The sequence below is a fragment of the Clarias gariepinus genome, chromosome 2 (assembly GCF_024256425.1).
Source record: "Clarias gariepinus isolate MV-2021 ecotype Netherlands chromosome 2, CGAR_prim_01v2, whole genome shotgun sequence".
NCBI lineage: Eukaryota > Metazoa > Chordata > Actinopteri > Siluriformes > Clariidae > Clarias > Clarias gariepinus.
Genome location: NC_071101.1, coordinates 20,531,530 through 20,547,852, shown reverse-complemented (window position 1 = coordinate 20,547,852; position 16,323 = coordinate 20,531,530). Strand labels below are relative to the sequence as shown.

Genomic DNA, 16,323 nt, shown 5'->3' with positions numbered 1-16,323 from the left:
ATTTGCTTACAGTTTTGAGAGATGAGAAAACTGGGATGTGGAAGTAGCGCACTTTGTACCAACCCCATGATGGACCACCACAGTTGGCCCCGAAATGCACCTGAACAGGAGTCTGGTTGTAAATGAAGTCTGCTGCTTGGCTGGAGCTCCTCAGGGCCACATCTTACCTTCAATGAATGATAAATCTCGTGAGAGTAAACAGTTAGACACTTGTGTGATGGATTAGCATTTTATGCAATTCTTCAGTTTAACATTTGGTGTAAAATAGGTGCCATGTCTGTCATCAGGACAAAGGGATATAGAATGAATATTCAGAGTGAAGAGATTACCACATCTGTGTTAATTTGATTTTAATATTGAAATGCAGTGCAATAAAACACAAAGAGCTTTATAAGCAATATGTATAATTTACATATGCATGGCATTACATTTTTTTAAAATAGAGTTTCAAAGTAGAAAAAAAATTAAAGAAACTAAAAATTGACACCGTTCACAAGAACATACAATGCATAAAACGCAGCAGTTAGCGCAAAGAAACAATGGCTGTGTCTGGAATCCCTATTAATTTCATGCACCAACTTGTAGTGGAACGCTATTGCCCAACCTGAATTTTCATCTAGTTCATATAGTTTAACATTTACAGTACATGTTTGATGTATGACCTATATACAATGCAATTTTATTAACATTGGACCACAAGGCAATAAGCCTTGATTTCTTTACATACTGTATATTGATACATAAAACTTTATGCTAGCATGCCTGACGCTTCGGAACCTGGTTGATGCCATAGTTCACACACTTTCCCTATTCAGTGTTTTGTGTAACAGTATGGGCAAAGAAAATGAAATGAATGAGTAAACAAATGCAGGGATTTCAAACACAGCTAATGTGTTTTTAGACCAAAATAACTGATGCATGTTAGTTCACCATCTTCTGTTCCAAATATAAACATACTTGAGAGCTCACCATTTTGATCTCGATTTGATCACGTTAATGCTTCATTAAAGACTTAAGGCACTGGTTACAATTATAACAGTTATAAACTGGTTAATTGACAGAGCCAAATCTATGATTTGTCAAGCATAATATACTGTAATACTGCAAAGTTCATTTAATACTATGCAAAGCTCAGTTTTACACACGTGCATGGCAAATTGTCTTGCATAAGCTAGATATTAGCAAAACCTAAAGGGTAAACATAATAAAAATTAGCTAATTATATAGCCAGAAACGTATTGCTATAAAACTGCATCCAAGCAGTTTGATTATGGCTACCAAAAATATACATATTAGCAGGCATCTTTGGCTCAACATCGCTAAAAAAATCTAAATGTGGAGTACGCAAAGAAATATAATACCGACTGTGGCAAAATATAAACCTCAGCATAAAATATGATGCCACAGTAAAGACAGAAAGGTGCATGTATCACGTTGCTTACAGGAACAACTCACTTTGTGAATGAATTAACGATTAAACAGCTTTGCAAAAATATATTCACATTTCTGAAGTAAGTCATCCTTAATACATCCTTCCTCATGCAGGCCTGTTGCTCCATAGGTTCCATATAGGAAATAAACATTCTTGTATCAGCGTTCAGAAATATTACAGCTAACAGATGGGTCTTGGGTTGAGGTATATCTCCAGTTTACCATTACCGAAACAATGTATACCTTCATATCTCTTCCCTGCTTCTTACTGTGTTGCTCCATCAACTGTCCGACATGGCAAGAACAAACATCAACTACTGGCCCTTACCAGCAAGTCACTTCCTATGACTGCCTTTCAAAACAGTCTTGATGCATCACTCTATGTTTTCATTTAACCGCATGAACTCTGATGTTTTTCAGTGGCTGTGTAAAGGTGGTTGCAGGTGTTCCTCTGTTCTTCACACATAGATGCCCTCAGGGTTGAGGGCTGAGGTGATGGGGCTGTGTAGCACACGCAGGTTAACTCCCACTGTATGAGATGGGCCTTGGCGCTTAAGGGAACCAGTCAGTGCTGTGGGGGGGGAAAAAACCAGTTGGTTTGATATTGCATTTTCAATCAATATCAGGCAAGATTATTATTATGTGACTCTCTCTAGATAAAATGATTTTTTACTAACCCTTACAGAAACAGTTAAGCAGGAAAAAAGTAACAGGTCACAATTATAATTTAAGATATGTTCATTCTAACTATAAAACATTAAACGGATTGCTATGTTAGATAAACAACTTCCAGAAACCAGCTACAACCAACAATGAAGTGTTTATTGAAGATTCCTGTCTAAATTCTTAGTTAGTTAACAAAGACATAAAATTCAAAGCTGTAATCAGACTTCACACTTATTTCTATTGAGTTACAGCCAAATGATGCGAGAAGAGCACTACAGTGTGCATGCCTCAAAACTTTACGTGCATGCCTCAAGACTAAAGACTTAGTTCACCTAACACGCTCCTGCTGGCTACTAAGGTGAATAACGGCACTCAGGCCATCTCCAAGCAGCTGTTGCCACAGTAACCAGCACTGAATGGAGGTGGGTGGAACACATGTAGCTCCCAGTGGGGGATCTGAAAGCCTCCAAGTCTTACTGTCAGAGCCAAAATAATATGTGTGATGCATGAACGCACAGCGAGTTACTGCCCACAGCGCTGAACAATTATGCTTTTTGCTACTGCGATTGCTAACTTGTTAAAAATAACTCAAAAGATGGTTGGTATATGCCTTTACTCTAAAAGTCTCTTTATAAAGATTCCACTGGAAAGTTTGTACAAGTACTTATGCAACTAGATAGAGGAAAGGATGAGGTTCTGAGTACCTGATTCCTGAGGCACAGGGGGGACGTTGGCCTCCATGTCACTGGGCTCCACAGGCAGCACGGTCACTTTTGTGCCAGTCTGTTGAATAAACTGCTGAAGGTTCACCTGCCTCAGCTCTTTAGTCAGCTGCTCAAGCTCATACTGACTCTCCTAGGAAAAATAAGTACATTTGCTTTGTGAAGAAAGGCCTGATACATGCTTCATTTCAGTTATCGGGTTTTCTACAGAGTCTTATGAGTAGTTCTATGAAAAATCATAAATCGCCTTGTGTCAAATACTGTGACATTCATGTTCCATAGTTCAGTCAGAAAAGAAATCAAGTACTGAGAAATACTCAGCATCAGGGTTGTGTGATCAAAAGCAGCATGTTTATAAGGATCCATGTTTATTTCTCGGAAAAAAAGCATTTTAAATGTAAATTATCAAAATACTGAGATCTTTCGAATAAGGATTTTTTTTTTTTTTACCAGGTGTCAAAACATAAAGTGAACATTACCATTCATTCTCATTGTACAATTTTAAATGTACAATCCTCAGTTTAAATAGTTAAACTGATAATATAATATAATATAATATAATATAATATAATATAATATAACAATATAATACTGTTCAGGAACCTTTAAAGCAGAATGACATATATATGGTTCTAAAAAAAGTACATTTAAATAGTGAAAAAATTTAAAAAGCACTTACATTTATTAAGACATAATTGAGCTCAATGTTGTATATATTAAGAAAAGATAAAAAAAAACCTAAGCTAGTTTGGTCATCTTCTGCCATCTTATCCAGACATATGCAGAGAATTAACTAGATAGCAATTTAAAAACCGTCATCAGGGGAGCTAGAGTGAAAACTGCTTTATTTCTAATATAAAATTCCCACAAAGATCTTATCAATCTAACCTACCTGTAGTCTCTTACTGGATTGACTCAATGACCTCTCCACAGCCCTGCAGCTGTTTTCCAGCTGTGCTGTGTGCTGGGCCTGAGCCTTAAGTTCAGCCTTCACTGTCTGCAGCCTAGCTTTCACTTCTCCCTCGCTCCACAGCTGGTTCCCCTTCGTCTGCTCCTGCTGCCGCTGGGCCTCCAGCCCTGCTTCCATGCCATGCAGCCGGGTCAACCTCTGCCCGAGCTCAGTCTCGCAGGCTCTAAGCCGAGTGTGCACCTCCTGCAGCCGATCCTCCAGCTGCCTCTCGCTCTCGAGCTCAATCTGTAGCTCGCTGGCCCAAAATTCTTCCTCCTCCACCTCCACCTGATTCCGGCACAGCTGCTGCTCTAGACGCACCATCTCTTCAGTCATGAGTGCCCAGGAGTCCTCACTACTTGGTCTCTTTTGGTTCCATGCCTGCAGTTCCGCATCGCATGCCTCTGTTCGTTGCTCCAGAACAGTCAAAGACTCCCTCTGCAGCCTCACGAGGCGGGTCAGCTCCTCCACACGACTTGAAGGTAGCCGTGGGGATGTGGAGTAGCTTTGGGGGACGCTGTTCATCAGAACAACACAACGCTTGGAGTCTCGGTCTCCAATCCGGGTGCCATTAAGGATGTCCCTGAGGCCACGTGGCGCCCCAGTAAAGGTAAGGGATTTGCGGCGTGGTTCACGTCGCCGGAGAGAGCGCTCACCCTGGGCTCGAAGCTTAGCCATGATAGGGAGGCTCTGGCGATGCAAGCCACGCTCAGGGCCTCTGGATACTGGGGGCCCCTCGGACGGAGGGCGCTCTGTGAGAGAAGGGCCAGTGCGGTGCAGAATGAACTGGACGTCGCCGGCATACTGGCCCCATGTGTTTAACGAGGCCACAGGGCTCTCATGAGGAGCCAAGTGTCGTTCAGAATCTCTCCATTTCTCAATTAGTGTGTAGCGTCCAGTACGACCTTGCAGAAAGGAAATATCATTAAAATATATAAATCCAGTTTACCTCAGCCTTAAATTAACATCGCTCATCATGAACATGAGCAGCTGCTGAAATTAAAAAGTTACAGTTAAAAGTTAAGTAAGCATTTAACCACAACTAATGATAAGTAATAGCATAAGCTTAAGCAATAATGGAAATAAATCAAGTGTTAACCCTAATGGAAGGCTTAAGAGTCCCTTTTTCTACTTCTTTTTTAGCAGGACCATGAGTCAGAGTTTCCATCTCACCAGGCGTTTTTTCAGCCTTAGTATATTTCTTGCTAAAGTGTGTGTGTGTGTGTGTGTGTGTGTAGAAAGATTACACATGCCTTTGAGAGTCTTTAGAGAAAGGCTCAGACAATGACGTGTGGATGTGTAAGTAAAAAATCAGAGTCAAACTGCTTAAACAGAAGGCTTTATAAGTTATAAATATTTAAACATTAAAAAAATAAATGATTAAATATTTAAAATATTAAGATTCTACTTAATGTTTAGGCCACTATTTAAATTAGTATAGCTTTGCTAACATTATATTACTCACCTATAGCCTGAGCCAGTGCAATGACCACTTCCTGACAGGTGGTGGCTTCGGTGACTCCACACACCACTCGCTGGATTCCATCCACCCAAACCTTCAGCTCCATCCTGACACAGGCGGTGCAGTGTTGGGCCTTTAGCTAAGCTCCTTCATTCCTGCAGGGGGCAGCTGTTATTAGCACTGGTCAACAGACAGCACACTGCTCACAATCCTGCTCCTACGCCCATAGGTACGGCACCACAGACACATTAGAGCACGATTTTTCATTTTGAATCTAGTTCTGGCAAATCCTCTAAAACATGACAAGTAAAGGAAGCAATATGTATATTCACTTTCTAAAGCAAGTATAATCATTAGAATAAGTCATGTTTAATGCTTTAAAGGATTTTTTTTCTGAAAATTATATTGCAGTACAAAAGACGGCTTCTAATATAGCAAATATGGTAAATATAAATTTTGGCTTCACATTTTCCTACTAAATGTTCCAATGAAATGTTTAAGCGTTCCAGTCAACTGCTCAAAAACCTCTTACAGTTATGAACTACCAGTCCATGCCACAGTACAAAGCTCATTTGTGATTCGAACAAATGTTGATTAATTGTGAAAAAGAAGAAGAAGAAGAAAAAAAAAAAGACCTCAATCGAGGAAACATAATCACAAGTCTATTAGTAAAGTTATGTTGCCAGCAAGCGACCTCTGCATGCATGTTTTTAGATGGACATGCTTCCTTCCTAACAATATCCCCCAGGTTTTAGTAACAAAGGACAGCTTTTGCAAGGCAACAAGCTTTTAGTCACTGTTACATAATGTATTTCAGAACAATGAGATGAAAACCTGAATGTGCTGTTTTAATGCAGAACACACTTTAGGCATAAATCAGTGCAAGTTTGGTATTGTGTTGTAGAGATGGCCACACTGGGGATTGTGGGACCAGCTGGACTCTTTGCGCCTCCCACTCACACGAGTATTTCTAGGCTACAAAGGCATGGGCCCAAGCCAGCTTTTTCACTTAGTGCATAAAAATATAAAAGTAGTAACCAGAGAGAGACAGAGAGAGAGAGAGAGAGAGAGAGAGACCCACAGGAGGATCCTTTCGATTTTTTTTTATTTTTACAATGAGTCATACACATCTCACAACATAGTGCATATATGTTCTTCTGAGATGTAGCATACAACTTCTGCTTAATGAGCTTGGCTAAGTTTAATGACAACCATATGCCTTAGAAACTATTTTTGGATACTTTTACAAAATGTAGACTCGCAGCAATTGCTGAGGAAAGGATTTAGTAATAAAGACGAATACATTTTCACAAAAAAACAAAAACAAAAGACAGGTTGTGAGTTTTATGAATGTTCAGCATAATATTAGTGTAAAAGTAACATAACTTTTTTTTTTATTTTAATTGGTTTCAACTTTCATACAAACTAAATTCATGGATCACACAAGCCACAGAGTTAAAGCGAACAGCTACAAAAAAAAAATCAGACTTTGTGTAGATTGTTCACTCACCTTTATGTCTATTAGTAGGAGGTGATAATAATAACGATAGTAATAATTATCATAAAAAAGTTATTTTCTGAAAACGTCATCATTTTTTCCACCTCACTTCCCCTGTTAATGTCAGTACAAACAGTCTGCTCATTTATTCATTATTTCACAAAAGAATAAAGCTTTAAACAGTTGCCTCTCCAAATGGGACACGGCTAATTTACTGTGTGTGCAGGGCACTGGAATGGAAAAGTAGATCATTTCTGTCAGCCAAAGACCACAGAACGCCTCCATAGGCTCCACTCGAAGAAATGCTATACTCTGCTAATAATATCACACAGATCCTGTTCCAGCACTGAATCTACTGCTGATAACTCTTTTAAGACAAAGCCTTGTGAGGATGTATGATGTACCAAAAAATACCAATTTAATTGATAAAGTCAACAATGTTACTGCTTAAAGTGAGTTAATAACTGAACTATTCAGATCTGTTTGTGTAGTTCAGAATGTTTATAAAGACATCTGGGAAGAGATGCTGCTTTCATATTAGGCAACTCACTGAATTACTCAATTGTTTACACTATAAAGAAGCACTCTGGCCAAACTGACTCTCCAAGCAAAAAATAAATTTTGCTGAGGTACCATCAATATTGTACATTTAGGTATTTAATTTAGGAACTGAATGATAAGCGATAAATACCACCAATGTCCTGAGGTAAGCGTTTTTCTATTTTTACAATTTTAAAGTTTTCAAAGCAAAGCATATGACAAAATTGTCTTTATCAAATTATTCTACATTATTATTATTATTATTATTATCATTTGTCATTATTATTTTAGTAGTGGTAACAAAGACCTACTGGATGAAAGCAAAAAAAAAAAAAAAAAGTTACCCAACATATTTTTAACAACATTAATGAATTATATTGCATAAATCAATTACATATTATTAAATACATAATTGCACAGCTGGTATTAAAAAAAGAAAAGAAAAAAAGTGCGCGTTCTAATTTTTCATCCAAAGCTTTGATGCATGCTAAAATATACTCATACCATCCCAGGAAGAAAATAATCCATTAATGGAGTAACCTGGTCATTTAGTATATTCAGGGACTTGAAGCAACCCCAGACCATAACACTGTCTCTAGAGACTTGTATAGTGGGCACTAAGCATGATGGGTACATCGCCTCATGCACTTCCCTTCATATACTTTTCCTGATGCACTCACTGCTCTGGAATAGGGTCAATCTTGACTCATCAGACTGCATTCACATTTTCCACTGCTTAAGTCCAATCCCCTTTTGTTCTGATTAGTCTCTAACAAGTAGGGATGGGAATCATCAGGGACCAGCTGATAAGATATTATCACGATACCTAGATGCCAGTTCAATTTGTATTGCAATTTTGTTGGTATCACAATTTTATAAATATGACAATTCCATGCTTTTTCAGATTTGGTTACAATTTTAAACAAACGTAGCAAATACTAAGTCCTCAGTGTAGGATGCTGTCCTGTCTGCCAATGTCACAGATGACCTGCCACATTTTATGACCTCAAATAAAAAAATATAAATACATTAAAAATGCATTTTAAAAAAATATATTTTGGAGTCAGTGATGTATGAATTGCCACACAAAAGAAATGATAAACAACTGAATAGATCCCTAACCCCCCTCCAATCCTACTAAAAAGTGTTTTTTTTTATGCTTACGCATTTGTTTATTTCCAATCCTGTGAGTACTCCCTCAAGTTGTATGTGTAGAAAATCTCTTTTTTTTTTTTACACAGCAACAGCACAAAACATTTAAGTGGCCTACATTCATGATTTTTTCTGATTGCATTTCTTCTATGAAATGGACAGTTCAGCACTATTCTCACAGATTGTAATAATGTGTTGAACAGTTCTTAAACCAATTTCAGGAATGTTAATGTTTTTTTTGCTTGATGCAAGCCAACAACTTGGCCCATCTGAAACAGTGAATTCTTTTGGTCAGGCAGTGTACAGTATATACAGAGAAAACATTAAAATCAAGGTGAATGGGCTAAAACAACAGAAAACCATTAGGTTCCATTCCTGTTAGCCAAAAATAAGAATCTGAGAATTATGGGAGCAGACTCACCCAAACCTTAATCTTAGGGAGGGGAGAAAAAAACCAAAACAAAAAAAAAAAACCACCTAGTCTTTTTCAGTCTTTAACTGTAAATGCCCATGATAGGGCGAATCTGTGCACTCAGATTTTGAGACACTATGGAGTACTTTAGTTTACTTGTTATTAAAGATTTCCTGTTAGCTAAGGCCGGCCTGGTCATTCTGCTTAGACCTCTCTCATCAACAAGGTATTTCAGCCTGCAGAGTCTTAACTCGCATTATGACTTTTTGTTTTTTTGCACTATTTTGTGTAATCTCTAGAGATTATTGTGTGTATAAAAATATCTCATATATGAGATATTTTGAATATATATGAATATAAAATATTCAAAAGCTACGCCACAGTTAAAGTCACACATAATATGTCCCCTTATTCTAAAGTACAATATGAACATTACCTAAAACCTGTATCTGCAATATTTTATGCACTATGCTGATGTGTAACCTTTGGCTGATTAGACAAGTGCAAGAATGTGCAGGTGTTCCAATAAGGCAGCTGATGAGTATACTGTATATGTCCAATATTTCATGTAAAACCCTGAAGTCTCCCCCACATGTCAGAAATCATTTCTATGGCATTTATTCTGAGTCGTGATATTATATTATCTTACATATAGGAGCTGCTATTGGCATAGATATCTGTTTTAGTGTTCAGTGCCATATGCTCTGTCTTGGATGCTGAGAACACCTTATGAGATTGCTCCACTCTAAGTAGCATGGATGTTGGCTCAGCATAAGCACAACAAAGATGCAACCAAATGTGGCATTTGTGCATACAGCACACCATCATCGCAAAATCTAGTATTTTAATATTAAATAGGATAAAATATTAAATAAGGTTAAAATAACATATATCTATACTGCTTTAAAAGACACCAATTGGCCTCATTTTAACCAGAAACTCAAGATGAAAAGACGATACAACCTTTCAGCATTACCCACTCTCCATTTATGCAAGTAGTATTTTTTATGTAACATTTTTTTATGTGAGTTAAAGTGCACTCATACTACATTTAAAACTTTTCTGGAGCATCGTGATCAGTAGATTCTTTTCAAAAGACAAAAATGATAGCAACCTGATAGCTTTTCTGGCTCTTTGTTGTTTACTTTTCTCTCACACCAGGTCCAGAACCAATGCAAGGACAAACTGGAAGGTTCCTGATTCAAGGCTTGGAGTGGGAATCAGCACAGACCTGACAAATCCATCATTACAATGATTTTATGACTTGACTTATGATTTGTTGACTTTTTAATAAGCATTGCAATAATACATTGCACAATTGTTTTTGTTTACATTTTTTTAAAGCTGGTTGGACATATTACATTTAAAACATTATGATGGATATGTTGTGCATGAATCATAGATTGACTTTGCAGCAGGGTTTGCTGAGTTTAACATCAGATAATCAAGCAATATTTACCCAAATAATTCACCTTGGCTCTTTTTGGAAAAGTATATTGATTTCTTTATAGACATGGCATTTTAATACTAAAAAATTAATGATCATAAAAATGAGTGTACACATTTTATGACCTCATAAACTTAAATTACATAATTTGAAAATTACCCTAAATGGAAAGTATACCCTAAAATCAGTAAACATGTGATCTTATTATTCACTGCTTCTATGAGCTGCCAGGCTGCAGTTTAAGCTTGGCTATGTTTGGCTAATAGATTTCACTGGAAGTCTGAATGCTTCAGTAAATGTTCTTTTTAATATCAACACAGTTTCAGTTTTTTTTTTTTCAAAACAATTCTTATAATTTTTTTTAGGAAACATTATGTTCACGAACTTCACTAGCACCCCTTTATACTCTTTAACCCTCATTCATTTTTAAATATATTTTGGTAAATTCCTCATTATCTCAAATCATTTCCAACAATGAATCTCTGTTTTTTTTTTGTTGTTGTATGATGAGCACTTTTTAAAATGCTTCATTTCTAATTTTCAGGAATTTTCACTGTTTGCCAACACAATTATCAAGTGATTTTATATAATGACTATATAAGGCAACAAAACAAACAAACAAACAAAAACAACAAAAAACACTCCACCCAGACTGACTACACCCTATTGTGATTGAGTCACAGAAACATCAAGAGGAAACGAACGACATCCAGACATTGTGTTGATATTCTAGTAAAATGCTGTAGACATTTATACCAGACATTTCTAAGATTCTTTTTGCTTTCTTAAAACTAAAGGTAAATTGTAACACAGTCTTGTGCGGTGACATTTTAATTCATTTACCTTCATTTATAACCACTTTAAACCTAATCCGTAAATGCCATGTCAACATCACTTTCTAAAGCAAGCTAAAGTCTAAAGAGTCTCTTTTTTTTGGTTGTCAGGAAGTGAGAAGAAAAGGCTCGAACAAAAAACTTGGACAAAATTGGAAGAGATCTCTTACTAAAACCTCACTTGGCAGACCACCTCACTAAATGCATGCCTCAAAATAAATTCCCAAATCGATCAAATGTTAAATCGATCGGTGCTGTATAACATTGCGACACACACAGGAACACAGTGGAGTGAAACATCATATTTACAGGTGCATGGTGCAAACTATAGTACAATTATACAATACAGTAACACCACAGAACATATCTGAGCATAATACTCAGGGCTCACTGCAACAACTGAAAAATTATCCGAAATCAGTGTAGTGTACCTAGTACATATATAATATATAGTGCAGGCTATATACAGTACATTCACACAGCCTTATGTACAAGTAAAATAACCTTCAAAATGTTCTTTTTCAATAGCTCGCTTTCATTACCCCTCTTCGCCTCCAAAGAACACTACCCTTGTTTGCCAGAAAAAAGGACACAAAGGACATAGGAAGTCCTGCAGGAGACAAGAGGCTTAACTCATGACAGGAAAGAACAGAACGAGAAAAGAACGACAAATTTTACCTCTAAACAAAGAAGAGAACGCTGATATAGAAGAAATATATATTTATTACATATTAAAGATACATTTATAACATACCTGAACTTATGCAGAATGAGTAAACTACTGTTTGTCCTGTTTCCTGTTGAACTTTTTATTCTGCTTGTGTCTGCTATAACTGCCATGCTACACATAATTACTAATAATTTATGCACTCTGAAGTAATTGGTTGCAGGCCTCGTCTGAAATGGATCCAGACACTCACACTTGTTTGCTTATGCACACACAAACAGCATGTGTGTTCCCTAAAACAGACTGCTTTCCCCTCTACTGAAAAAGGGGCACAAGGGAAAGGGTGATGAACTTAGCTTTGCCTGACGATATATTCTACACATGTGGAAAGATGAAAACTAAAACATGCAGCTAAGAAGAACTTTAAATGAAAACTAGTCCAATAAAGTTTTTTTGCGTTAACCGGTGTTGGGACTGTATGTTTGCTAATGCATGCAGGGATTTAATCAGGTAACAATGGCCTTGATCTTGCACCATGGACAGTGATAACATTCAGGCTGCACATTCCACACCACATGCATGCTATGAGCCATGATTCAGATAAGTATTCCTATTCGCACTGCCCTTGCCTTAACAAGAGCACCACTGACGTCTGCATTTACCATCCTCCAGTACATCTTATATGCTTGTAGTTTAGAATGAGTGGCAGTAAAATAGTCGTAAATGATGTCATGCTGACACCAGTATTAAGCCTTGATGCTCAGTGAAATAGATTTAAGACTTGTCAGCTCAATGTGTCATATTTGATTCTCTTCAAATTTGTGTCTGTTTAATACATCTGCTTTTAGTCATTATCATCTACTGGGATATGCATACACAAAGCACCTTCTAGAGAAGCAACAATCTGTATTCATGCCTGAATGTGGATGACAACAAGAACACACATCCACTTTGGCTACTACACAAAGATTATTAAAGCAGTATTTTGACTCGGATGAACCGTGAAGGTCGATCGAAAATGATGACACTTTCAAAAATAAATGCATGTACGGGTTTGCAAATAGCTGACAGTGAGAGGAGGGAAATAAAGGAGAGAATTTACACAGCCAAAACCCTCCACCGGTCTCAGAAAAAGTAATGTGTGTGCAGCAAAATCTCTATGTGTGTCTTTGTGTGTGTGTGTGTGTGTGTGTGTGTGTGTAGAGAGGAAGGAAAACAGCCCCCCTCGCATATCCCTGTAAAACAATAACCTGAGGGCTGTTCGATCTAGTAAGAGAATTCAAGGAAGAAGTATTTAATCTGAAATCTCAAGAGATATTTATATAAATTATGCCACCAGATTAATGGCAACACCTTCTCATCCTGCTAGATCAGATCTGGCTTTCTAGCATAAGCATAAACTGGACCATATTACTGCTATTTAGGGATGCAGCACTCGATTAAGAGTTTGTAAAAGCACCTAATGTTTTAGTCAGCTGTGTGAATTCTGTTAATTCTCTGAGTTGATGAATTTTGTTGGAAAAATCATCCCACCAAGAAACTAAAAAAACAAGGCCTCAGATGAGAGAAATTACGCATCAAGAAGCGTTTCCTTTCCAAGACGTTCATGGAGAAGAACAGCGTACCTTCTGTGGTATTTAAGTACACAGCAGCTAGGGCTGCCTGCTTCCTTGTAAACCTTTTTCGGAGTTTTGTCAGAGTGACGGCTTGGCTGGGACGTTTCAATAAACTCAAGGATCCCCCAACGCCGCCACCCTCCCCAACATGGAGGTCAGCACTGGCAGACGTGCTAACATCTGGATGGCACATTGAGCTGCGCATAATGCTGGCTTTGTTCTTTTGCCATGATTGCAAAGAGCAAAAGAGCTGGCCTTCTGAAAGGAGTGAAAGTGCTGTCCGACCCAAAAAAATTATATATATATATAGCCAGATTTGTCCAGATGGTTAATATTAATATTCTCTGATCTCATCTGGTTTAGTTGTTACATAAAATAAAGCATACACTTACTTTTAAATTCGAGTTAGACGAATCAAGAGAAAAAAAACTAATAATATTAATAAGAATCATAATAATATTAATAATAAACTAGATGCAGGCTGAGTAAAGGCAAAACAGGAAAATAATTATTTCTGATCAATATGCAATAAATGAAAATGAAGTGATAATTTTGACAATTTTGAGACTATTTTGTGTTTAAAACATGCTACCATGTCTGATAACTGGTATTTTATTGCTTTCTTTTATTGGGACCAGCATAAATAGTTAATCTGTTGAGCTCAATCTGTATTTCTGTTATAAAACATATGTATGTAGATTGTAAATGAATATGATAAGACTAAAATGCTCTTAGAGTTACAGTATTAAGCAGATTGTAGTGCAGTGTGATCAGTGTGAGCTAATCCCGGCTCAATCTCAGCTTGTCTTCAGGCTACACTTCAAATCTCAGCTTGTTTATGACTGTAGTGTGCTGAGCAATAGCGACATCAGTGTGTACTATTTCTTTTTACATATTTTTTTTTACACTAGAGCATTCAGTACACCAGATCATCAGCGTCCCTAATGTTAGTACGTGTGTTTAATAATAAATGCCGTTTTTAGCCTTACCTCTAATCCGTAGCCTGAAGAAAACAACACGTCCTGACGGTTTGCCCCAGACCTGACGTTACCGCGTCTGAAGTTTGATGAAGAAACGCAGTTTTGTTCATTTTCCTGCCCATTAGCACACTCGCTGCATAGGGATATCCGTTATAACGGTTTTGTAAACAGACACGGAGGTTTTCCTGTAGCAGGAGACCGACTCGAGCGAGCTGACTGCCGAGCAGAGGGAAAAGTTTTCACGCTGTGTAACGGCGCATTCTGCGGGAAACTCCCCCATACTGCTCTAACATGGCAACGGCTCCGGGACAGCGCGGTGCATTGTGGGCGATTTTAAAGCTGCACAAGCTGCTCAAAGGAGAAAATGACGCAAAATCTGAGAGAAACCTGAGCGCCGATCTGATTTACAGTCACCTTCACCCACCGCGGACACTTGTGATTTGCACTTTTCGTTTCGGACTAAAAAATATATATTGTAGCTTACTGCGGTTTATACATCAGGTCACTTGCAGCCTAATGCAGTAGTGGAGAACGCACAGGCTAGGAGTCTGTTTTACACCACGCTGCATTTTATTTTCAAAAAGAATTAAAGCATGGATGTGTTTGTGAATACGAGTGTAATTCCGTCAAGGAGAAATAAACTTCACACTATCCAGACGAAATTATTTAAGATATGCTCTTAACATGCCATTTTTAGGCACCAAGTTAAGGTTAATGGATATACTGACACCTTGTGTCCAACTCTGGTATTGCTTCTCTTTAATAGTTCAAGGATAAAATAGCATCTGCAACAACAACGACAGCAGCAGCAGTAAACAACAGGTTATAATAATAGTAAGTGGAAATTAGGACGGCAGTTGTGTTGTATGTGTGTGTGTTGAATGTATCAATCTGTGACCAAACAAAAAAATTCTTACAAATAATAATAATAATCCATCCATCCATCTTCAACTGCTTATCCAAAGTTAGGTCGCGGGGACATAATAAAAATAATAAAAATAATAATTACCTATTATATTTACATGATAATAAATCACTTTCACTCACTTGCTCATTGTCTATACTGCTTTATCCTGTATTCAAGGTCGTGGGGGCCTCGAACCTATCCCAGGAGGCTTAGGGCACGAGGCGGGGTACACCCTAGACAGGGTGGCAATCCATCACAAGGCCGCACAGTCACTCACTCATTGACACACTACGGGCAATTTGGGAACTCAAATTAGTCTAATCTGCATATCTTTGGACTGTGGGATGAAACTGGAGTACCCAGACAAACCAACCAACTTTATCCTGAAGGGAATTTCAAACATCAAGTAGCAAGGATAGTAACATAATATACATGTGGTTACATATTAATTACAATTGTGTAGTACAGTAAAACAAACAATCAAACAAACAAATCTACTACTATTACTACTACTACTACTACTACTAATAATAATAATAATATGAAGAAAAAAGACTCATAATATTTACTGTCATCATGATAAAAAAATTAGGTAAATAGTTATAGCTAAAGAACCATATGAAATCAATAATACTATCTCTTCTTCTTCTTCTTCTACTACTAAGACTTATTTTTATTGTCAATACATTATGATAAAACAAATTAGGTAAATAGTTATAGCTATAGAACCATATGACAGCAACAACACTACTCCTACTTCTTCTTCTTCTACTCCTCCCACTACTACTGCTTATAATAATAATGATAATAATAATAATACAAGACGTGCATAATAATCCTTGTATATGAGTGTAGTAAATGTTCTGTCCTGATCATTAAACCTCCTTATCTAAATTGATTGTCAGTGCTTAAGATAGTGATTGTTCCTGTTTTAAAAAGGTAGTCCTGATATTTACACTGATAGTGTTTAGCAGATGGTGTAAGACACTTTAGGAGGGTAAATCCGTGTGGTATACAGTGTGGGGCAATAAGCTGAGCAGC

At 37.3% G+C, this 16,323-nt stretch overlaps 1 protein-coding gene across 1 annotated transcript; it reads right to left on the bottom strand.

Annotated features, from left to right (window-relative positions):
- Nucleotides 1-341: 341 nt before the first annotated feature.
- LOC128516197 (ras association domain-containing protein 8) lies at nucleotides 342-14,676 on the bottom strand. Its single transcript, XM_053490514.1, has 5 exons — nucleotides 14,385-14,676; nucleotides 5,234-5,385; nucleotides 3,712-4,673; nucleotides 2,802-2,952; nucleotides 342-2,002 (listed from the first exon to the last, which is right to left on the bottom strand). The coding sequence occupies exons 2-5, from the start codon at nucleotides 5,334-5,336 to the stop codon at nucleotides 1,890-1,892; spliced, it is 1,329 nt and encodes a 442-aa protein (XP_053346489.1). The 5' UTR covers nucleotides 5,337-5,385; nucleotides 14,385-14,676; the 3' UTR covers nucleotides 342-1,889.
- Nucleotides 14,677-16,323: the final 1,647 nt, after the last annotated feature.

Bases quoted from the DNA above. Each gene is read 5' to 3' on its own strand.
- LOC128516197 (XM_053490514.1), bottom strand. From the start codon at position 5,336: ATGGAGCTGAAGGTTTGGGTGGATGGAATCCAGCGAGTGGTGTGTGGA. The intron at 4,674-5,233 runs GTGAGTAATATA...CCTTTCTGCAAG, and splicing joins TGCACTGGCTCAGGCTATAG to GTCGTACTGGACGCTACACA. The intron at 2,003-2,801 runs GTACTCAGAACC...CCCCCCCCACAG, and splicing joins CCCTGTGCCTCAGGAATCAG to CACTGACTGGTTCCCTTAAG.